This window comes from Pteronotus mesoamericanus, unplaced genomic scaffold, assembly GCF_021234165.1.
Source record: "Pteronotus mesoamericanus isolate MK-2021 breed Mesoamerican mustached bat unplaced genomic scaffold, CSHL_Meso_final contig_68, whole genome shotgun sequence".
Lineage (NCBI taxonomy): Eukaryota > Metazoa > Chordata > Mammalia > Chiroptera > Mormoopidae > Pteronotus > Pteronotus mesoamericanus.
This window is the reverse complement of record NW_026555234.1, coordinates 24,159,479-24,183,230: the sequence shown is the minus strand read 5'-3', so window position 1 is coordinate 24,183,230 and position 23,752 is coordinate 24,159,479. Positions and strand designations below refer to the sequence as shown.

Sequence of the window (23,752 nt, the reverse complement as noted above, 5' to 3'; positions counted from 1 at the left end):
CGACTGCTCTGTAGTTGCTTCCCCCAAGCAATTGCATGTTAGGAGTTAACTTCTTTAATGGAGAGAGGGTGTCAGTGTAAAGTAATGAGGCTGAATTGAAAAGTTGCGTGCTCCTCATTCTCTTTATTGTGCAGTCATCCATATACTAAGATTTATGAAATTATCATCTCTAAACATCCAAAAAGGTCTCCACATTGGGTGAACATACATAAAAGAATGATGTATGTTTATTGATAGATAGGTTTTTTCTTTTGAATTTTCTTTTTAAAGTGATAATTGCATGGTTCTAAAATTAGATTATGTCAAAAGATAGACATTGAAAACTTGAAATCCCATCTCTGCCAGAGCCTGCTCTAACTCCTCTGTTCTACCCCCAATCCCTGTTATCCGTTTTTGTTTCTTGTTTATCCAACCACTGTTTATATAGAGGTGAGCAAAAAGAAAAAAATATTTGTGTTCCTCTCTTTCAAAGGTGTAGTTTCTACAAATACAGTCTTTTTTATCTCTCTCTGCTTCAATTTTCAATGAGAAAAAAAATTCTCATTACTCTCCTAGCAGCTCTTCTGTATAGTTTAGTGCTTTCCTTTTGGAAAGTCTAATAACGTGTGGGATCAGGAGTTCCTGTCACAGGTAATTTTTTAAAAAAATTCCTTAATTTAAATAGGTGAATTGCAGTAGATCACTATATATTTGAAAATTAAGTAGGAAAAATCCCCCCAAAATGCATAACCCCTTAATGTTTTCTGTGTTTGTATCTGATTTTGAAGGTGTGATATACACTGTGGTGGCAGTCATTAAAAAACAAAGCATGATCTTTCTAATGAATAGTATCCATTTTTGGTTCAGTCCAGTGGCTAACTTTCCTTTCTTCTTATTCGTTGTAGTTGAGGCAGTCCCAGTCCTACTGCACAGACACAGAATGTCTTCAGGAATGTAAGTAACAATGGGACAGGAGGAGGCTTGGCATTGAGGGCAGAATTACAGGCTAGCCCTGACTGGTGTGGCTCAGTGGGTTTGGCATCGTACTACAAACTGAAAGGTCGCTGGTTCGCTTCCCAGTCAGGGCACAGGCCTGGGTTGCTGGCCAGGTCCCTGGTTGGGGGTGTGCGATGTTTCTCTGGCACATCAATGTTTCTCTCCCTCTCCCTCTCCCTCTCTTCCCCTCTCTCTAAATCAGTAAAAATCTTTTAACAAAAAGAGTTAGAGGCCAGATAACTGTGAATATTTGCCAGAAATTATTCTTACAGTTTGCTCTTTAAGGAAATGGTCCTCAGTGATGTATTTCTTTCTTATTTAATTTGTAACTGAAAAAACTGTTTTTTTCCTGCCTCAAAAACCAACCCTGTTCATTGAAGATAATTTTAAAAACCAGAGGGAAGAAAAAGGAAAAGGAGAAACTTCCAGAATACTAAAAGATAACCACTGTTGACTAACTTGGTGTAAACACTTCCAGATCTTTTTCTTGCAAATATGTGTGTAACAGGGCACTTCTGGCTGGCTGAACTGGGACACTGAGGCTGCTAGCACAAACCCCTTGCTCTTTCCTTAGCATCTGTTTTCACCCATTGGCAGCTTTGAGAACTTGAGTAAAGGAAGAGGGCATTCTTTCCCAGGGTTTGGAAGCTTTGGGAACCTGTGGAGTCATTCCTTTGGCTGGGAGGCAGGGAGGTTTCTCTCTTTGTGGCTTTATCCTCAGTGGTGATAGTAAAGTGAAAATCAGAGCAGAAAGACTTGGTAGTCATTATATTAGGCATCTTTTTTTTTTTTAAGTTAAGAAAAGAAGATTTTATTTATTTATTTATTTTTAAAGGAGGGAGAGAGGGAGAAAAACATCAATGTATGGTTGCATTTCGCAGGTCCCCATCAGGAAACCTGGCCTGCAACCCAGGCATGTGCCCTATGCTGGGAAATGAACCAGCAACCCTTTGGTTTGCAGGCCGGCGCTCCATCCCCAAGCCACACCAGGTAGGGCTATGTCAGGCATGTTTTTTCAGGACAGGAATAACTTGAGGGATACTTTGGGGGAACTGAATAACAAACATTTAAGCCAGTCCCGTCCTGTGCCATAATTCAACTATTAAAGAATGGAAGTATGACATTCATAGGATATGATAGTGAAGCCTGGCACAATCAGATTTCATATACACTTACACAAATTAGATTGCTTTGTGTGTTTTGTTTTTCACTACAGCATTATGAATATATCAGTGTATATTTATCTTAAAAATATTTACTGACTACGTAATGATCTATTATTGGGATGAACGAGTTTTCGCATTCCCTTTGTTGGAATCTTAGGTTGATGATACATGTTTTGCTCTTATAAGCAATACTTAAACCCCCTTTGTATGTACATTTTAGGGCTTTTAACATATTCCTAAATTGCATTTATTTATAGGCTAGATTGTTTATGTTTAACATCTCTGAAGCTGAGCTCTACGTTAGTATGTATATGAAACTAAAACAAATCACAGGAAGGGATCATTATAAAAGGGCTTGTTATTGCATTATTAAATGTTGTTATTGCAGTATAAACTGGGTATCCAATCAAATTCTGTAAATATAACAGAGAAATAGGAGTGCCCTGTCCAAAGTAGGAATTTTGTTAAAACATAGTCCATTGGTACAACAGGGTAATTATTAATAATTTCATGCCTGTGGACAAGAAGGTGATGGTACTGTGCAGATGTGTTAAGCTGTTAGGATGATGGAGGGTGGTTCCCCCACTTCACATTTCTTTATGGTGCTTTTTCAGTAGCATTAATTACTCTATAATGTGTCCTCTGATAAGCAACTCCATCTTTTGACTCGAGGTAAAGCTAAAATTTATTCATGTAGTCGAAAGTAATCTTACTGAACTTACAGGAAAACTAGTGTTTATTATATTGTAATATTTGTGACCCTTGATCCCGTTCCACCTTAATATCCAATTAAGATATACTCTTAATTTCTGTGAGTGAAATTTCATTTCCTTAATTTAAGCATAAAGGTAAACTTTAGATCTTGAATATTAATTTAGTCATATTGGCCAGTTTTTTCCTACCAGTTCTTTCAGCATTTGTTGGAAATCCTTTCTGAGAGCCATATTTTTAATGGTTTAAGCAGCTGTTTCCTTTGGGTAATAGAAGAATCACTTTTCTATATATTCTAAATTTTCTCTAGTGAGCTCATGTTGTTTTCATAAAATATTAATCAGGGGTTCCGATGACCCATTCCTCTGGTTCAATAATTTGCTAAAATGGTTCGTAGAACAGGGGAGGACAATCAACTTATTATCACTGGTTTATTATAGAGGATATAATTCAGGGGCAGCCAAATGGAAAAGGTGCATAGGGCGAGGTAGCGGGAAGAGGAGTGGAGCTCCTCTGTCTTCTTTTGATGTGTCACTCTCCTAGCACATTGATGTGTTCCCCAGCCAGCAAACTCTCTGAACCCCATTGTTTAGGGTTTTTATGGAGGTTCCATTATGTGGGCATAGATGATTAAGTCATTGGCCATTGGTGATTAACTGGATCTCCAGCCTCGCCCCTGTCCTGGGAAGTCAGGGAGTGGAGCTCTGAGTTCCCACCCTCTAATCACATGGTTAAACTCTGTCAACCAGCCCTCATCCTGAAGCTCTGTAGGGCCCACCAAGAGTCACCTAATTAGCATAAACCCAAGTATGGTTGAAAAAGATTTATTATGAATAACAAAAGACCCTATTACTTAGGAAACTCCAGGGTTTTGGAGCTCTATTCCAGGAACCAGGGTGAAAACCAAATATATATTTCTTATTATATCACAATATTACACTACCCATTGGGCCTGCCATGGTGTGTTGCATATATGAGATGATTTAATTGAAGAGGGAGCTCTTTACTTTATGTGATAGTAGAATCTAGTTGGAATCTGTAAACAGATCTAGTTGCATGATTCTTTATATTGAGCTAAATTCCCCTTCACTGTGCTGTATACCCCGTTTTGCTTTCTAGAATAGTATAGAACAAGTCTGCTCACTCTTCTGAAAGACTGCCTTTTAGATAGAAATGGTATGGAAACCAGCTCAATTACTAATGTACTTTTAAGTAAACCAGCTTGAAGATGAGTAGCTGTACTGAGCATAATTAATTACTATATACCAGTGATTTTCAAACTTTTTCATCTCATGGCACACATAAACTAATTACTGACATTCTGCAGCATCCAAAAAATACACTTTTTGCTGATCTGACAAAAAAATAGGCATAATATTGATTCATTTACACCAGGCAGCTGTTGTTGTTTTGGCTGTTGTCATTTTTTAATTTGACAATCTAAGGGGAAAGAGGTCAGTGCCCCAGACTAAATAGTCCTATATTGCATATTTTTCTTTTTTATCACATTTTATTGATTATGCAATTACAGTGTCCTGATTTTGCCCACTCTGCTCCTCCTCCACCCAGCACCCCCCACTCCCTCAGGCAATCCCCCCCACCATTGTTCATGTCCATGGGTCATGCATAGGTCCTTTGGCTACTCCATTCCCTGTACTGTATTTTACAACCCCATGGCTATTCTGTAACTACCTATTTGTGCTCCCTAATCCCCTCACCTCTTCACCCATTCCCCATCACCCACCCCCCTCCTGGCAACCTTCACAATGCCTTCTATATCCATGATTCTGTCTCTGTTGTTCTTGTTTGCTTAGTTTGTTTTTTGGATTCAATTGTTGAAAGATGTATTTTGCCATTTTATTGCCCATAGTTTTGATCTTCTTTTTCTTAAATAAGTCCCTTTAACATTTCATATAATATTGGTTTGGTGATGATGAACTCCTTTAGTGTTTTTTTGTCTGGGGGGCTCTTTGTCTGCCTTTCTGTTTTAAATGATAGCTTTGCTGGGTAGAGCAATCTTGGCTCTAGGTCCTTATTCTTCATGACTTTGAATATTTCTTGCCATTTCCTTCCAGCCTGCAAAGTTTCTTTTGAGAAATCAGCTGACAGACTTATGGGAACTCCCCTGTAGGTAACTAACTTCTTTTCTCTTGCTGCTTCTATTCCCTCCTTATCTTTAACCTTTGGTATTTTAATTATAATGTATCTTGGAGCGGGCCTCTTTGCATCCATCTTGTTTGGGGACCCTTTGTGCTTCCTGGAACATGTCTATGTCCTTCACCAAATTATGGAAGTTTTCTTTCATTATTTTTTCACATAGACTTCCCATTTCTTGCTCTTTTTCTTCTCCTGGCACCCCTATGATGAGAATGTTGGAACTCTTGAAGTTGTCCCAGAGGCTGCTTATACTGTCCTCATTTTTTTTTTTATTCTTTTTTCTTCTTGTTCTCATTTGTTGTTTTTTGCTTCCTTATGTTCCAAATCATTGATTTTATTCTTGGCTTCATCCACTCTATTGTTTCACTGTAAATTGTTCTTTATTTCAGTTAGTAAATCCTTTGTTTCTGACTGAATCTTTTTTTGTGCTGCTGAGATTCTCGCTAAGTTTCTTGAACCTCCTAATAACCAATGTTTTGAACTCTGCATCTGACAGATTGCTTATCTCCATTTTGTTTAGCTCTTTTTGTGGAGTTTTGATCTATTCTTTCATTTGGGCCATGTTTCTTCGTCTCCTCGTTTTGGCAGCCTCCCTGTGTTTGTTTCTATTTATTAGGTGCAGCTGCTTTGACTCCATGTCTTGGTAGTGTGGCCTAATGTAGTAGATGACCTGTAGGGACCAGTGACACAGCCTCCCCTATCACCCATGCTGGGTACTCAAGGTGCATCCTTCGTGTGGGCTCAGTATACCCCCCTTTTGTAGTTGAAACTAGGTTGCTGTTGGCAGGTCAATGGCGGGGGGATTTAGCCAGGCCAGTCAGCTGCCAGGATTAGCTGTACCCACTGACCACCAACCTCCGTCCTCCATGGAGGGTCAGCTGTGCAAAGGCATGGTGTGGTTGTGGTGTTCCGCTGTGGTCTGTAGCTGTCCACTGGGTGCATTGGCCCTGGGGTTTCCTAGTTGGTGCAGACCAAGGTCAGCCCCAACCTATATTTTGCTCTGGGCTACCCTGCCTGACCTTATAGCAATCTGAGATGGCTGCTACTTGTGCTGAGCTTGGAGATTCCCAAGTGAAGCTAAGCTATGAATCTAGCTGGCTGCGCTAATGCCGGGCCTGGGCTCACTGAGGCCAGCTGTTGCTTGTTTGAGAGGATTTAGGAAGTTGTGAAGCATGAGCCAAGACCAGCCATTCATATGGAAAAGCAGCTTGGGTGGGCCTGTAATTAGTGTAGGGAGGAGTCTCTGGGGATCTCTAAGGTGAATCACAGTGTTAGCCAGGTTGGTGGAGTCTCAGATATGGCATCAGCTTGCTAGCTCTATGGGGGTAGGGTTTTGAAAAGGTATAAAGGCCCCTACTTGTCTTGATGTCAGACACTTCCCTTTATGCCACGGGTGCCTTTCAAGCTGCTACCCTGGTGTTGGAGCTCAGAGGGAGTGAGTCTGATTAGGTGAATCCATGTGTGGAACTACTTGGGGCTTCAGAAGTTTCTTCCACTGACTCAATCTCCACTGGTTTTTACAGCCAGAAGTTGTGGGGACTTATCTTCCTGGCACTGGAACCCTGGGCTAGGGGGCCTGGTGTGGGCCTGCGACTCCTCGCTCCTGAGAGACCCCTCCCGAATTTTTATCTATCACATGTGGGTGTAGGACCAGCCTGTTCTGCATCTGCTCCCCTTTTACCAGTCTAGATGGACGTGGTTTCTTTAATTCTGTAGTTGTCAGACTTCCATTCAATTTGATTTCTGATGATTCTGAGTGCTGGTGGTTCTATATTTTGGTCATAATTTTGATATGGTTGTGTGAAGAAATAAGCCATGTCTGCCTATGCCACCATCTTGCCCAGAAGTCCTGTGTTGCATGTTTAAAAAATTCCTGCAGCACACCGGTTGACAATCCCTGCTGTATACAATCCAAAAATTACAGGCTTAAAGCCTACTGCTGCTTTGTCCACTTTCACTGTTCTAGTTCATTTTTTTCTACTGGAAACCTATAAAAGTGTATAGAAATAATCCCTCAGGATCTCTCAGTTCGCAGAGCCTCCCTCTCTACCCTTTCATCTGCCTGTGTCCTGCGAAATCAATAGTTTCTTTGTGAATATTCCATTTGGCATTTTTAAAAATAATATTCATGTTTGCTTATAGCCAAAGACCTAACCTTTAAGCAGAACAGAACACTTTATTTTCATGCACAAAGTCCTGTTACATTTTTATGATCTGGCATCTTAACAACTCTCTGGGTTGGTCCACAGAGAGGTGTTAAGAACTGTTTTCTGGCAGCAAAATGCAGGAAGGATATGGTGCAACAGGAACCAAAATGCAGAGCAAAAGACGGAATTCCCTCTTCCCCCCAAAGTAGAGTGTTTTTATGGTATATCAGGTGATTTTAACCGGGGTTCCGTAGATCTCAGTATTTATGGATTGGTGGCTTTGCGGATCCATGAATCTTCCACAGTTATACATGAAATTGTTGAATGTGCATACATGGATTCTTATGATGAAGAGTCCCCTTAATTTTTATCAGATTCTCAAAGCATTCTATTACCCCAAAATATTAAGAACTACACTGTTAAAATCTTCATTTAATAGGCTTTGGCTTTTGACTATTTTATACCATTTACCATTTAGATTTTCTCACAGGAGGAAAGGGAAATTGAAAATGTAATACTTCATAACTGCATATCTCTAAATTAGTAATACTACTTTTTTATATTAATACAGTTTTTGAAGTTGGCATTTAAACAGATTTTTTTTTTATATTTATCTAACATATTAAACTCATGCTACAGTGTTTGTTGCAAATACATTTTTTTTCTCTTTAGTACCAGGACCCTCTGGTGATAATGGCATCAGTATTACCATGATCTTGATGGCTTGGATGGTTGTTGCAGTGATCTTGTTTCTACTGAGACCTCCTAATCTGAGAGGATCCAATCTATCTGGAAAGCCAGCCAGTCCTCATAATGTAAGTGCTGTGGGTTAGAAACCCATTGGGGGGGGTGTGGCTTGGGAAAGGGGAGAAGTCTGTTTTGATGGAAATACCTGAATTAGAAAAAAGAAGATCTAATTCATGGAGTAAGTTCTTTCTTTGTCATGTCATTCTAGTAAATTTTACAACCCTGAATGGCTTAGTGGTTGTGGTGTTTACATATAAAGGTAAACATAGTAGCCCAAAAATAATATAAAAATGAATTCCAATCTTTACTCACATGAAACATAAAAAAATGATCCAGTTCATGATGATTCACAGCAATGTTTCTCAAATCTCAGCCCTGATACCCAGTTCTGTCCACCTCTCAGTTGATCCCTTGCCTCTCACTCTCCTTCTCATGCTTCCAGCTCCCTAAATTCTCATACTAACTACAGTTCAAATATTTTTATTTGCACTTCCTTTTCTCCCCTTGGTCCTAGCTGTTAAATACAGTAGAGACACTGAGCCTATCTGACTAAATCCTGTTTTCCTGTTTTTTCCCATCAATTTCTCTCAAATTAATTTTTCTGGTTCTGCATCACTGTAGATCAGCTGAACTGGCAAAAGCAGAGGTAGGAATCACCCATTTTGATAAATTTTGATAGTCATCATTACAGCCATTTTTAGCATCTTCTAAATGAAAACCATGAAGTGACCCAACATAGAGTTTTTGTCACTGTTTTTACTAGAACCTCCATTAAAGGATTCCTTTTAATCATTTTCAGAACCTGCATACGTATGTATGTAATATGTGTATGTGTGTGTATACTTAATTTTTTTCATTTGATTTGGATATTATCTCTCTAAAAATATTTCCATGGATTCATTTGTTGAGCACCGAATTTTCTCACTAATTCCTTTCTTCAACCTTTACCATGTGGAATTCTTAAAATTGCTTTTCCTTAACCTTGTGTTGTTAATACAAGAAAGAAGTTCAGTTCACCTAATTTCTTATGTAAGAGAAAGCAAATGTGGAATGTTAAGTGGTTATTACTTCGGCTTTTAAGGATTAGAACATTTAGATATGCAGCATGCTGACTTTAAGAAGGCCTCATTAACATTATATTAGAAGGCCTTGTATTTATTTTTGTTTTTTTGCTTGGAGAAGGAGTTATCCATTAAACAGCTTGTATATCGTCTTGATAAAGTGCTTTCTCCTTAGCTCTTTTTCTTACTTTCAATATGTCTTACATCTTTTTTTCCCCCGATTTTTAAAAAAAAATTTTAAATCATGTTTATTCTATTACAGTTGTCTCAGTTTTTCCCCCTTTGCCCCCCTCCACCCATCCCACCCCGCCCCCCTCTCCCACACTCAATTCCCGCTCTGTTGTCCATGTCCGTGGGTCATTCATACATGTTCTTTGTTTAGTCCCTTCTTCTTTCCACCATTGTCCTCCTTCACCATCCCCTCTGGTCACTTTCAGTCTGCTCCATGCTTCCTTGCCTGTGGTTTATTTTGTTCGTTAGTTTATTTTGTTGAGTAGATTCCACTTATAGGTGAGAGCATATGGTACTTGTCTTTCACTGACTGGCTTATTTCATTTAGCATAATATTCTCCAGTTCCATCCATGTGTTCACAAAAGGTAGGAGTTCCTTTCTTTTTTTTTTAAATGCAGATTGATTTTATTTTTTTAATGTCAAATCCATTATAAAATATTAAAAAATTTAAATCCATTATAAAGTCTCAGCAATGAAAACAACATGATACCAGCACAGAAATAATCAAGTAGATCAATGAAATAAAATGAGCATTCTAGAAATAAATGTATGTATCTAACAGTGTAATACATGATTAAACTGATATTTCAAATGAATGGGGAAAATAAGGCTTATTCAACAAATAAGGCGCATGGAACACTATTACTTGAAATAAAACAAAGAATCCTATTTCACACATTATACAAAAAATAATCAGGTGAGTTAAAAATTAATATGCAAAATCTAAGGAGTTTTCAGAGAAAATACAAGATAATATTTTTCTTACCCTGAAGTAAACTATTCAAACCCAGAAGCTATAAAGTAAAATATTGACAATATGACTATATTAAACATTTAAGACTATCTAGTAATATACATATAAAAAAAGTTAAAGGACAAGTAATGGAGTAGGAAAGTATTTGCAACACATCTAAAAATAGTTAATAGTTTTTTGGGTTTCTTTTAGGGGAAGAAATTCTATAAACATTTAATCAAAAAATGGATAAAAAATACCAAAAAATCACTTAAAGCTTTTTAAAGATAATAGAAATAGGCAAGAAATATACAAAAACAGGTTTAATTTCAACAAATAGTAAAGGAACAATTAAAATAACACATTATTGTCACAATCAGATGAAGAAGTATTAAAAATATTGGTAATATCAAGTATTTGTGACTGTGAAAGGAACTGGGTATTCATAGACTCTTTTTCTTCATCTTCTTAAAGCAGTCCCTTTAGCATATCTTGCAATGCTGGTTTGGTGGAGATGTGTTCTTTTAGCCTTCTTTTGTCTGGGAAACTCCTTATTTCGCCTTCCATTTGAATTGAGGTAGAACAGTCTTGGTTGCAGGCCTTTGCTTTTCATGCCTTGGAATATTTCCTGCCATTCCTTTCTGGCTCGTAGTGTTTCTGTTGGGAAGCAGCTGCTAGCCGTATTGGGGCTCCCTTATGTGTTACTACCTCTTTCTCTCTTGCTGTCTTTAGGATTTTCTGTTTGTCTTTGATATTTGCCATTTTAATGATGATGTGTCTTGGAGTGGGCCTGACTGGGTTCTTCCTGAATGGGACCCTCTGTGCTTCCTGGACTTGTGTGACTTTTTCTCTCCTCCAGGTAGGGAAGTTTTCCATCATTATTTTTTCAAACAGGTTCTCTATCCCTTCCTCATCCTCTTCTCCTTCTGGTATCTCTATTATTTGGATATTATTATGCTTCAGGTTGTTCTGCATTTCCCTCAATGCCTCTTCATTCTTTTTGAGTATTTTTTCATTTTCTTGCTCTTTCTGGGAGCTTTTTTCTACCTTGTCCTCCAGCTCGCTGATTCATTCCTCTGCTTTATCTAGCCTGTTTTTGATTCCTTCTACTGTGTTCTTCAATTCAGAAATTGTATTCTTAATTTCCTCCTGTCTCTTATTGATAATTTCTATGTCCTTTTTCATGCTGATAGAGTTTGCAGTAAGTTCCTCATAGTTTCCCTGTAGTTTTTTGTAATTCTCTCTGAGCTCACTGAGCTCATTGAGTTTCCTTAGAACCATTGGTTTGAACTCAGTATCTGATAGTTTACTTACCTCTGTTTCATTTAGTTCTCTTTGTGGGGATTCCTTCTTTCCCTTCGAGTGGAGGGTGTTTGTTTGTCTTCCCTTTATTTGTTGAGACTCTTTTAAATTTTGCTTCTACTTCTTAAATTGATCTGTCTTGATTTCCTGACTTTGTGGTGTGAACTTATAAGGTAGGAGACTGCTGTTTTTTCTTTCTGGATCTGCCTCTGATGTCAGATGTTGACCCTGTGTGACCTTAGGCAGTCTTTTCGAGACTTCCAGGAATCTACTGTCTGTGGCTGTCTCTTTCAGCTGTTAGTTTAGTCATTCTGCACTCAGCAGTCCGGCTTAGACAACATAGGGCAGGGCAGATTTCCTCCTGGGGGTGGGGTTATTGGGTCCTCTAATGGTGCTGCCACTCAAGGGAGTGGTCTGCCTGAGCCAGATGGTTGCTGCAACCATCTGGCGGAGGAGTCAGCACCAGGATCCTGCCAGCTACTCTCTCCATTCTCTCCCCAAAGCCTCTGTCTCCAGTCTCTCCCCAAGTGTCTCTAGACCACTCTGCACCTCCTCCTTCCCCAGTCTCTCCTCAGGTTTCTCTAGCCCAGTCTGCCTCCGCCTTTGCTGGAGACCAGGGTAAGTGGCTGCAAATAAAAATTTATGTGTTGGCCCTTTAAACTGCTCTATGTGTCTCTAGCTGCCTGTGTCTGGCAGAGAGCAACCCTACAGCTTTTTGCAGCTGGCTGTTACCTGTGTGTACTTTTTGGGCCCTGGTGCTGTAGGCTGGAGATTCCTGTTCGGGGTTTAGACCCCACTCTTCTCAGGGAGATCCTGCTGGCCCTTTCAATATCCTTCTGGTGCTGCCACCCATGGGTGCCCTGCCCGCCTTCTCAAGTCTCTACCACACTCCTTACCTGTTAGGTAGTACTAAAGCTGATTCTTCTGTCTCTCCGAGATTATAAGGCTCCTCTTTCACTGTTGTTCAGTTTTTGTTCCAGGTGATTTCTCCACAATTTAGTTGTAATTCCAGATTGGTCCTGGGAGGAGGTCAGTGTGACTTCCACTCACTCCTCCGCCATCTTGATTCTCTTTATCTTTCTCTCTGTCTTATTTCATATCAAAGAGCCATCTCATTGTTTAGAGCTAAAGAAACCCAACTTAATAAGCTAATTTAGAAGCCATTAAAAGTGACAGAAATACAAGATTACAGTCCCCTGAACCTTATTTCATTGCTAGGAATAGTGTTTCCACTGCCCTAAGAATAAGCAAGAAAATATATCGACTAATTCCAAATAGTAAAATTGATCACCCTCTATTAGGGGCTTATATAACATGTCAGAGTAAATAAATGGAATCTTCATGAAGATTCCTAAAGTGGCGATCCTTCCTTTACAGTTCAGATGCTTTCTATTGCAAGTAACAAAAATAAACTCAACCTGCTTTAAACAAGTGCTGTATTGGTTTACACATGACAAAATCCAGAGATAGGGTCATTGTTTAGAAAGTTTTAACAACGTCATCAAAGACGGTTTCTTTAATCACAACATCAACTTTATTCCAAGATGAGCTCCCTTTGTAGTAATTAGATGGCCGGCGATAGCATCTGGAACCACATGCGTCCTCATTGACATTCTTTAGTGAGAAACAAGTCTCTAGCCTCACTTCGTACTGTACTCAATCCATCACCATAGCAAGAGGGATGAGACTACCTTTACTGGTTTAAATATCACCCCTGGAGCTGTTAGGGAGAGCTGTTTCATCTAAAACATATCACTATTGCACAGTTTTCCTCTCTCCTATACCACAGGGAATAATGAGACATTGGTGAATCCATGTTAATCTACTGTTCCCTTGTGAAAAAACATGAAAAGTTCAAATAAGTGTATTGTTTGGGATGGGAGGGTGGGGATATTGCCACTCAGTTCTTACTATATGTGTTAGATTGGTTGCACTGGGATTTAAGAAGTCAGCTCTATAATTTCTCTCTAATACAGGGACAAGATCCACCAGCCCCTCCTGTGGACTAATTTTGTGACACGGGAAGTGAAAATAGTTAACACCTTGCACGACCAAATGAACGAAGATGACCAGAGTACTCTTAACCCCATTAGAACTGTTCTTCCTTTTGCATCTGCAATATAGGATGATACTGTTTTTGTGAGCTTCTAGAATTTTCACTTGCAAGCTTATTTTTTGCTTCCTGTTTTATTACCATTCCTATCCACAGTATATTTGAGTTAATGATTGTGTTTTTAAAAGTTACATGGTTTTTGGTTATCCAAAACTCAAACATTCCACTCATCTTATGTGTAACTGTGATCACAATTTTGGTGATGATTTCTGTCCTGATTGAAGGAATTTGTGATCTCTGCATTTAAATATTTTAAATAGTTTTGATAGGCTTTAAAGTTGATTTTTTCGTAGGGTATTTATAAAGTCATTTAGGGTTGTCTGAGATTATATGGAAGAAAATTAGAACCATACTGTTTTTCTACTTACCTTGGCAGTTTATTTGTGGGTGGCAGTTCTTGGGACTGTGGCAGCCTTTGGAATATTTTACAAGTTACACCTGAAATCTCTATCATCCACTACAACTGGCTTATATGACTAGAAAAGGAGAAGAAATGAAATAATTGTTTACTAAGTTTTTTTATCCCCATAAAATGTCTAATAGTAAGAAAACTTTAAATAAAAATGATTTAAATATGGTGGATGACTTATAGTCCATTATATGACATTTAAAGCCACTGTATACTAAATAGTTTTATAAGGTTCATGAAAGGAGGAAAATAGTTAATTCATTTTGCCTTTGCCAGGTATAATCTATACAGTAATAATTTAATCAGTAATTTATTTTTAAAATGGGTGCCTCAGAAAGCTTTCTTTCTGTTTAAATACTTCCCATATTTAAATGTTAAATGAAACTCTTAACTCTACCTGTACTGGGGGCCTGTTTGCTTACTGACATTTGAATGCTATTTACTTACTTATTTTTTTCTTTGAAGAAAAGTATGAGTATTTTTTTTATCCTTTTGACTTTTAAAAAATATTTGATGAATTCTTGATTTATTCCAAAAGGAGGGAAATGAGAAACAATCAAGGATCTTTTTCCTACCCTATATATCTCATTCTTTTTTGGTAATAGGATGGATTGGGGTGGAGAGGAGCATTAATATAGGTGAAATTTTCAACTGTATAGAAAGTAAAATGTTGCATTGTTTCGGTCAGTTTGAAAGAAAATGATTACAAATGGCATAAAAATAGTCTACATAACCTACGTGGTCTAGATTTTTTTCCTAGCAAGTGATTTTACAGATAATTTATTAGGGCTAGAAGATATTTTGCTATCAGTGTAAGGATTTTCCCTCTAGACCTGTCTAGCTTTTCACTGTATCGACCTGAGAAATTACTTGTATGAATTGAATAAACTTCTCTATGTCATTTTACTGTTTAATGGAGTCTCTGATACAGTTGTGTGATGCTCTTAAGATATTTTCCCCCTTTATTTTAATTATATTCTGGATCATAAACCTTGTAAGGATTTAATTTCATTATATAATCCAGTATTGACTGCTTGCATTTTCCCTGTGCACCTTGGCTTTCTGCTCAACTTCTTGAAAAAATATAACCTATTCTTAATTACTTGTGCTAATCAGGGTATTATAACACAGGTAAGTCAAATCCTGGATAAATAAGTACCATGGAATTAAGGTTTTTCCTCTTGCTGTGGCCTACTGGAAGCCTTCCCAGCTCTATAGGTTTTAAAGTATTTAAAGCAGAAAGGGCCAGAATGACATAAGATGGAGCTAAATGCCTATAAACATTCCTATTTCTGCCCTTGCCCCCCAGAACTTGGAGAGCTTCCACATATATCCGAAAGCCTGTTCTCTAAACTGCTAGAAAGACAATATCTGGTAGAGATCCTGATGTCTACCAGATATCGCTCACAAATACGGCTCACAAATAATTGAGACCTGGCTTTGGTAGAAGACTTGGCTGTGACAAGGAAACAATATCTAGTGTTAGAAAGAGAACTGGAAATCTGGATTCTTATTCCTGGTTCCTCAATTTTGTCACATACATTTAATTGACATTACATCTGGAATACTAACCTTTTCCTATATGGATCATCTGTTTAGTAACAAAAGTTTTTAGTGGAGTATTTAATCTCTGTTTTTTTTGCTTGTAAAGTTTCTCTGTAACCCTGAAAAGAATAGTGTACGACTGCATATAAAATATTCCTGTTAACCTAACTAGTAATTTATATTCTTTTTAATTCCCTAAGCTTCTACACTTGGCCTTTTTATTGAGCACATTCTTATTCATCACTCGGCTTGTAAACATTAACCCAAACTATGGCTACAATTAAATTTAAATAATCTGGAAAAAAAAAGAAAGATAAATCTTCACACTTCAATTACTGTGGGTTCTTAAGCATTCCACAAATGCCATTAAGAATTTATTTTGTTTTAGAGTCATTTAATGTTATTTTACACAAAATAATGGTTTGTTTTTGTTTTTGTTTTGCTTTCCATATGGAAAAAGTTAACATTGGAACTGTGTATAATAAAAGATTTTATCTTGTATCTATCCAAGCCCTATCCCATGATCAGCAAGTCATATTTTAAACAACTTGCAGAGATTTTCTGAAGTAACTATTAAGTTCAGCTGTTCCATAGTTACTTTAGTGTCTGTGATATGATAGTGTCTATGGAATTACCAAATTCTTAATTTTCAAAGGAACCTTGGAAATTTATCTCTCTGAATGAAAGTCTGTCACTCCAAATGAACATGTGCTCAAATTTGACCAGCTCAGCCTAAGACACAGAACAACAACTTGAAGGAGAAATGGAAGTTTACAGTTAGTGGGTTAAATTTTTGTTGTTCAAGTAATAGGTTTAGTTTTAACATTATAGTATTAAATGAAAAAATCATATGTATTTGTTACCATGTCTGATTACTTTGTTAAAAGGAAAAGTGGTCATGTGCTATACTAAATGTTAATTGCTGATTTTAAATGTTTAATCATGCCAAACAAATCATGTCTGTGCCATCCAGGGTTTATTGTAATCTTTTACTGAGTACTTGGATTGGGATAAAGGGCTTGTACTATGCACTTTTTATTAATGAATAAATAGAAAATGTTAGTAACATTCAATGTTTTTTGTTTGGCTTTTCTGGGAAGAGAACCAAGTATCCTGCTTAGTAAAATGTTAACATCCTTTATTAAGCAATTTCTTTCTAAGATTTTTACCCCTCACTAAAGATTTTCCTAAGACAGAACTTTTAAGTTAGAAGAAAAATATTTATATGATAGTAGTATGGGGTCTTACAATTAACCCAGCAAGTACAATTTTGTGGTTACAACATATAGAACAGATGTAAATCTATTACCAGAGCCTACACCCCCAGTAGTTAAGGGTTAAGATTCTTTGCCTTCATTTTTATCGAACAACCTTAAAAACAACCTTTACTCTGTTTTGTCTCACATTGCACCTGTCAACATCTTCCTTTCCCAGTTTCACTAGCAACAGCCTGTTGGAAGCTGATGTCTCAAAGCTTCAAGCATGAATTTGTTAGCCAATGCTAAATCAGAAAATACAAGGCTTAAGAAAATCTTTTACTAAGTAAAGTAATATTGAAAATTATAGACTTGGGGTAGTGAACACCCAATATATTATACAGATGATGTATTATAGAATTGTATCCCTGAAACCTATATAATTTTATTAATGAATGTCACCCTAATAAATTCAGTTAAAAAAAAGAAAGAAAATCCGTTTCTCTATTGAAGAATGGATTAGGCTCATAATTTTCTCCCTCCACAAGATCTAAGCTACTTTTTCACTGTCAGAATATTTTAGGAACTTAGCCACACAGGTGTAAACTGGCAACAGTTAAGGTTGAATTCCTTGTGACCCTTCATATTAATAATTTTTTATGCTAATCTATGAAAGCATCAAAAATATTCAAAGGGTGTTTTTGTTGAAGAAACATAGCTGATAATTTTAAAAACCACTTACTCAGTGCGCTGGCTGGTGTTGCTCAGTGTACTGAACGCTGGCCTGCAAACTAATTTGATTCCCAGTCAAGGCACATACCTGGGTTGTGGGACAGGTCCCCAAGTGGGGACGTGTGAGAAGCAACCAATCCATGTGATCTCTCACACATCAATATTTTTCTCCCTCCCTTCCCCCCACAATGATCTATAAATAAAATCTTTTTTTTAAAAAATCACTTGCTCTGTAATTTTCATCCAGTTCTCAAACTTATGTTTTCATTTTAACGATCTTCTTGTGTGCTAAATGAAAATAGTATTGCCAATAGGTTTTAGCCTTGGGGGAAAGATGTGAAGGTACCTTTGTGTGATCCCTGCTTAATGTTAAGGTAAGCCATTCATTCAGATTTATAGCTATTCTCATAACTAAAAATATATGCCAGAGGCTATCGCATATCATGTTAGCTTATAGTGATTCTCAAACACTCTGGTTTGGAAACCCCAAAGAGCTTTTGTTTGTATGGGTTATGTTTATAAATTTTGCTGTGTCCCAAACTAAAACATGTAAAAGTATTGAGTATTTTAAAATAAACCAAATACATGTTAATATAAAAATTATTAAATAAAAATAACCATTTTCCAAAATGAAAATTTAGTGAAGAGAGTGGCGTTGTTTTATGTTTTGCAAATCTCTTTAATGGCTGGGTTATTATTTTTGCTTCCAAATTCAGTGTTGAGTATCTTCCCTTCTCATTAAGTGGTATGCATGTTAGTTTTCTCTTATTAAAAGACTAATGTTATTTTGACCAGCCTGTGCCTTGACAGCCTCCATTTATTTTAATACAACCTTTGGGTAAAGTCATAAGTGACAGGAAAGTTATAATGCAGAAACTATAAGAGATTTTGCAAGAATTACAACACGGGATCGCTCCAAAGCATTAAGACAACTACAACCTGGGCTACTGTCTAGAAAGCCAGAATCAGTGTGATTAGACAGCTTGGAAAATATACGATTTGATATTACTAAGTTGAAGTACTTTACTGAATAATATTGTAAATTTACCCAGTCTCTCTCCAAAAATTTAGTAGTCCTGCATAATACTCAAATTGCTGTGAAAAGAGTCAAGGTCATAATTTACATGGCATCTGCTATTTGGAATTCAGAACATTCCAACATAGGCCAAAATGTTTCCTGCTTCTCTCAACTTTAGTCTTAACAAAAATAAGTATAAGACAAGGAAAGATAGATTTGAGGTGTCTTGGTTATTAATAGCTGTAGGGGACATCCCCAAAACTAGAATTCAGTTTATCCTTTTGTTTGGCACACAGGGGAATTTTACCCCTAGGGAATAGGTCAGACAGTAAGGTTTTGTTTGGGTGTCATGTAAGCTTTTCTTTTGAAAAATGGATTGTTCTCAGGCAGACCAATTTTGGGAAGGCAGCCTATCGAAGTTGAGGAGCTGGAAACATTCCCTTAAATATATCTGCACAAATTACTATTAGAAGCCAGAATGGTGTGGCAAGGAAAGGGGCGGGGAACAGTATTATCAAAGTCCTACTGCTTTTACTTCCCCATTATATTTCGAATAGATTCACTTCTCTGAATTTCCATGACTACTACCTTGGACATGCTACTTCTAATTCTGGATAAGTGTAATTACCTCTGAAGCTCTTCCCACATTCACTCTTTATTACTCTGACTACCCTTTTCATTTCCCCTAGTTAATGCCTGTGTTTTACCTTTAGGAGCTCAATTATCACAACTTGAAGCATTCCTGACCTACTATGTTAAATACTCCTATTGTATACTCTCATAAGACTATGTATCCCTCCTTAATAAAGAAGTGATTTTACATTTATCTGTGTGATTGATGTTTCCCCACAGAGTAATATTTAGAGGGCAGGAAATGTATCATTCTTTACTCACAATTACATTCCTAGTGACTAGCACAACGCTATCACATAGTCAACTCTCAAAGGAGATAATGAATGAATAGATTTTAAGTTGTAAGGGGAAACTTTATAAATTGAAATCCTACATAAAAATTGATATATAAAGCAGATGACAGTAGAACTGCTCTGATTTGGAGAAGGGAGAGATGTAAGAGATGCAGACCCCTGCCTATTTTAACCTCCCACTTAATTTTCTTTCCTCACAGTCTGACACACCAGAGAAACATCAAGAAGTTCTCAAATTGTTTATTCACAGGACTCCTTTACACATCTAAAATTTTAAAACGCCAGAAGTTTTTTTCCTGTTGATTTATATCTATTAGAAATTAAAACTAGTAAATTATGAAAAATACATTAATTCCTTAAAAGTGACTAAATCGATCTATTACATGTTAACACAAATGACACATTTTAATGGAAAATTAAAGCCAAATTTATAATATTGGTATTGCTTGACATTTTTGTAAATATAAAATGTTACAATCTGTTACAATGTCAACAAGCCTATGGAAAATTCCACTGTATGTTTGTGACAAAATGAGAGGGAATGAAACTAGTAACATTAATTTTATCGTGAAAATGTTTTGACCTCCCGGATCCCTCAAAAGGGTCTCCCAAGATAGCACATTTTGAGAATGGCTGTCCTAGATCTAAAGGTCCATTCTAGCTGATACTGACATTCCGACGTGACTTCTGAGATCTTACTGTTGTGAAGATTAAAATTATCAAAATAGAATGTGAAGTGAATTTTAGGTGAAAAATGTTACATTCAAAATAGGGGGATAATAATAGGTGGTTTTTATTAGAAGCCCAACTGTAATAGGGAAATGAAATCTGTGTATATGCCAAGTTCAAAATGATACCTCTGTTACAGCATTAGTCACATGCATTGCAATTATTTATGTGTTCATTTCTCCTGCTAGCCTGTGAGTTTGAGCGAAGGTATTGGATCTTGATTCATTTTGCATCGGTGGTCTCCACGATAATGTCTAACACTAAATATTTGATGAGTGAATTTAACTGCATAGAACGTACAACGTCTACGTATATTATCACACTTCCTATAATTCACAGCAAATTATTGTATTTAATCAACGTTTAACAGCTTTTTAAAAGTTACCATGATCCTATGAAGAAAACCATCAATCTATGTGGTTTTAACATGTCTTTATAAACTCATCACTTCCCCCATGACGTACTTAAAAATGTTTTGACTTTAAGTACAGATTATGTTATCTGATGCAATTCTTAATTTAATGAGGGAAACCAAAAGTCATGACTGCTTTTATTTGTGGTTTCAACGACCTTGGGGTGGGAAAAGAGAAACAGATCTGCTCTCCACATTAAAAGTGGTCAGCCTCCACACCGTCCCTGGTACACGGCACTTAAGTGTAGGATACTCTACTGCATATCATGCACAGACATCCCAGATCCTGAATTTGGCAGGAGTATCATCTCTGGGGAATATCTCAGAAGGGCGTGGGTGTCCCGCTTCTTCGCCCAGGGAGTCCCGCTTCTTCGCCCAGGGATCAGGGCGGGGGACTAAATGGTCCACTCATGTCTGGACTCAGCATCCTCCAGACGTAAGGCACCTCCTTCCCAGAAGCGGCGGGTCGGGCGGGGTCTGACTAAATCTTAGGCCTCAAGCCCAGAGGGTGTGGCGGACCCAGGGGCCTGAAGGGTGTGGGAGGGAAGTAAGCTGCCTGCCCAGTCGGACCCTCAGAGTCTAGCGGGAAAAGACAAGGCCAGTCATCCAGGCTGCTAGGGAGATCCGAAGGGGGGCCGGGACCTTCCGCAGCCCCTGAGTATAGCTGATCTGGTGCGCATGCGGTAGCACCTCAGAGCGGTCCCTTAGCCAGGAACCGGGCACAGGGAAGGAAGTGGGGCTAAACCAAAGTCCAACGCCTCTGCCGGCCGCGGTGGTCTTGCGTCCGGGCGTCAGCCTCACAGCTGAAGCGGATCAGTTGCGCACGCAGCTCCCCCTGCGTCTCTCCCGACAGGGGCGGGGCCACTGATCTGGCCAAAGTGGATACGTCCTGGCTCGCCCAGGGGCGAGGCCTGTCCTTCCGCCCCGCCCCCGCCTCTCAGCTGCAGGAAGTAGGGGCCTGGTCTCGTGTGGCGGGAGGAGGAGCAGGGTTGCGGCGGACGGTCTGGCAGGGCCTGGCTAAGGGGGAATGAAGCCTCCTCCTCCTCCAGCAGAAGGCCTTAAATACGGGCCCACGACTCTGGGTGCGGTGAGAGGCGATCTGGCGGAGCTGCGGCATTGCACCCCGGAGGGAGGAGTTGTTGGAGCCGTCGGGATAGGAGCGGAAGCTACGAAGTGGGTAAGCGCCTTTCCCGGGCTGGCCCCGCCACCGTTCGGGATGCTCCGACTCCCGGCGGCGTGTGGAGGCAGCGGAGCCGGGGTGCCCGCGCTGCTCTAGGTCGCTCCCTGCGCTCCGTCCCCGGCTTCCCGTCTCACGACCCCCGTCTGCTCTTTCAGGCTCTGGGCGGGAATCGTCGTTTGGATCTGCTGCCCTGGCGATGGTATAGCTTGGGTGCTCTTATTCCAGACTCGCCAGTCTTCCAGCCGCATCTCTTTCTGCTTTTCCTTACTTTCCGACTTGAAATACAGGAGATTTGCGCGGCGTCTCGAGAAAGCCACCGAAGGAAGCGGTCCTCCGGCTGGGGATCCCATTTTGGTCTCAGAGGCATAGTCTTTTGTTTGTGTAGTTTGCTCACCTGGGGGCGGCTGCTTTCCTCGCTTCATTGGCCGCCCCTCTTAAGAAACTAACGAGAAAGCGAAGCTAGAACGCCCTTTTGATTTGAGGGCGAAATCCTAAGATATTCTGTCGTAACTTCTGTATGGGCTGTCCTGGAATGCCTTGTTGCCCACCACACCATATTCTTGCTTTATTTCACGTCAGGGAAGGCCTTTCTTGGGTGTTTTGAGGAGATCATGTATGTGTGAGATCTTGATACACGATACCCGCTTACATAGGAAGATAACTGAGTAGGATTGAGAATCCTGGCATGTAGAAAAGAGGGATTCACTGGTAGGGAGCCGTTTACGGATATACAGAGGAATGGCTGTCCATTGACTGCCCTCAAAGACACAGTGCGTCTTTGAGTTTCTTCAAATCCCCTAAGAAATAGAGAACAGTAGTCTGGTCTGTTTCATCAAGGAGGTTCTGGAAATGAAAGAGATTCCTGTCTGCTCTGAGATGTGCTTGTTAGCACCCAGCATCTAGTTCAAGGTAAGTGGTAGACAACCCTGCTTGAAAGGATCGCATTGCTTCTGCTGTTGCTGCACTTCTTCCTCTAACATAAAATCTGTAACTAAGAAGCATATTCCATCTTTCCTCTTGCTGTTTCCACAGATTAATATGATAACCTTTAGATACAACGTTAACACTCTCACTGGTTAGGTATCTTTCCTGGTCAGGCATCTTTTAGTATTAAATTTTTGAAAATGACTAAGATGACTTGTGAAATTGATATATCCAGCTATAGTTAATCCTTTGCTTTGGTTACTGGGTAATGATGCAGAGTATACTAAAGAGGGGTGGGGTGGAGGAATTGTATTTAGTTTAGATTGTAGTTACCCCCATATTCTAGGTGGAAACTTGATCTCAATTTATAAGACTTTAAATGAAGAGTAGTTTTGGAATGACCTGGTTTGTTGTGACTTTCCTAAAACACAGAGGCAAAAACTCATTTCAAACTGACTTAGAGAACAAATAGCCCCATTTCCCTAACAGCACAGTAGAGAGGGTCAGAAGGTACATAAAAGTAGAAATAGAAAATGGAATCAGAAGACATCTGTGTCAGGGAAAGTATATCACTAACACTGTATCAAGCTACATATTAAAGCTTATTGAAGATTTTATTGAAACTTTCAAGTGATAATTTATTTGGATTTGCACAGATTGTACATTTAGCTTCTTCCGTAATTTTCCCATTGTCATCCACAAGCTATACTTGTGAAACAGCAACACAGGGATTCCAGAAACATACAGGGTCTGGCACAAGTAACACCCCTTTTTATTACGAAATCTTCTATTACAAAATCATAAGCATGCAATTCCGTAACATAACACTGTCATGCTCAAGCACACCATATGACATTTTAGGTGAAATGTTCAAATTAAACTATAAATTATTATCCTGCCAACCACACTCAAGCAGGCATTACTTCTGTCGGACCCTGTATGTAGTTCTATAATACAGGTACACCAACTATAAAAAATTTGCCCAGCTGTTGTATGTGGGGCAAGCTGAGTACAGCCTGGCTATCAGGATTGGTAAGAAATAACTGGGAAGACGTGCCGAAGTTTTACCTAAAAAAAAAGAGGGTGATAGGATTCTGGACAATCTGTGCACAAATACTATGATCAGCCATCTGAGCTAAAGATTCAAATAATAGTCTTCATTTTAAAAAGACTCTTATGGAAAGTTTCTCATTCACTCAGTTAATATATATTGAGAGCCTAGTGTTCTAGGTGTTGAGGTGAACAGAAGCAGGTAAGAACTGTTAGCCTGGGAGCACCTTATTAAACTATGAACTTCTTGAACCCAAGTTGCCTCATGTACAAATTCAATCAATTTA

General features: G+C 38.7%; 2 protein-coding genes across 8 annotated transcripts in view; both read left to right on the top strand.

The window, feature by feature from the left end:
* The window catches only part of SMIM14 (small integral membrane protein 14), a 64,474-nt gene extending 46,765 nt beyond the window's left edge, over positions 1-17,709 (top strand). For all 5 annotated transcript variants that reach the window (XM_054582065.1, XM_054582068.1, XM_054582066.1 and 2 more), the window contains 3 exons: positions 885-933; positions 7,829-7,971; positions 13,208-17,709. In XM_054582065.1, the coding sequence (XP_054438040.1) occupies positions 885-933; positions 7,829-7,971; positions 13,208-13,240 (225 nt within the window). In that variant the 3' untranslated portion in view covers positions 13,241-17,709. The remainder of the gene's footprint in view (positions 1-884; positions 934-7,828; positions 7,972-13,207) is intronic.
* Positions 17,710-21,260: 3,551 nt separating this feature from the next.
* UGDH (UDP-glucose 6-dehydrogenase) overlaps positions 21,261-23,752 on the top strand; it is a 28,654-nt gene continuing 26,162 nt past the window's right edge. The window contains exon 1 of one of the 3 annotated variants that reach the window (XM_054582060.1): positions 21,261-21,484. In XM_054582060.1, coding sequence (XP_054438035.1) covers positions 21,339-21,484 — 146 coding nt within the window. In that variant the 5' untranslated portion in view covers positions 21,261-21,338. Of the gene's footprint in view, positions 21,489-23,752 lie in introns of all 3 variants that reach the window. The other 2 variants (XM_054582062.1, XM_054582063.1) reach the window with 2 other exon arrangements.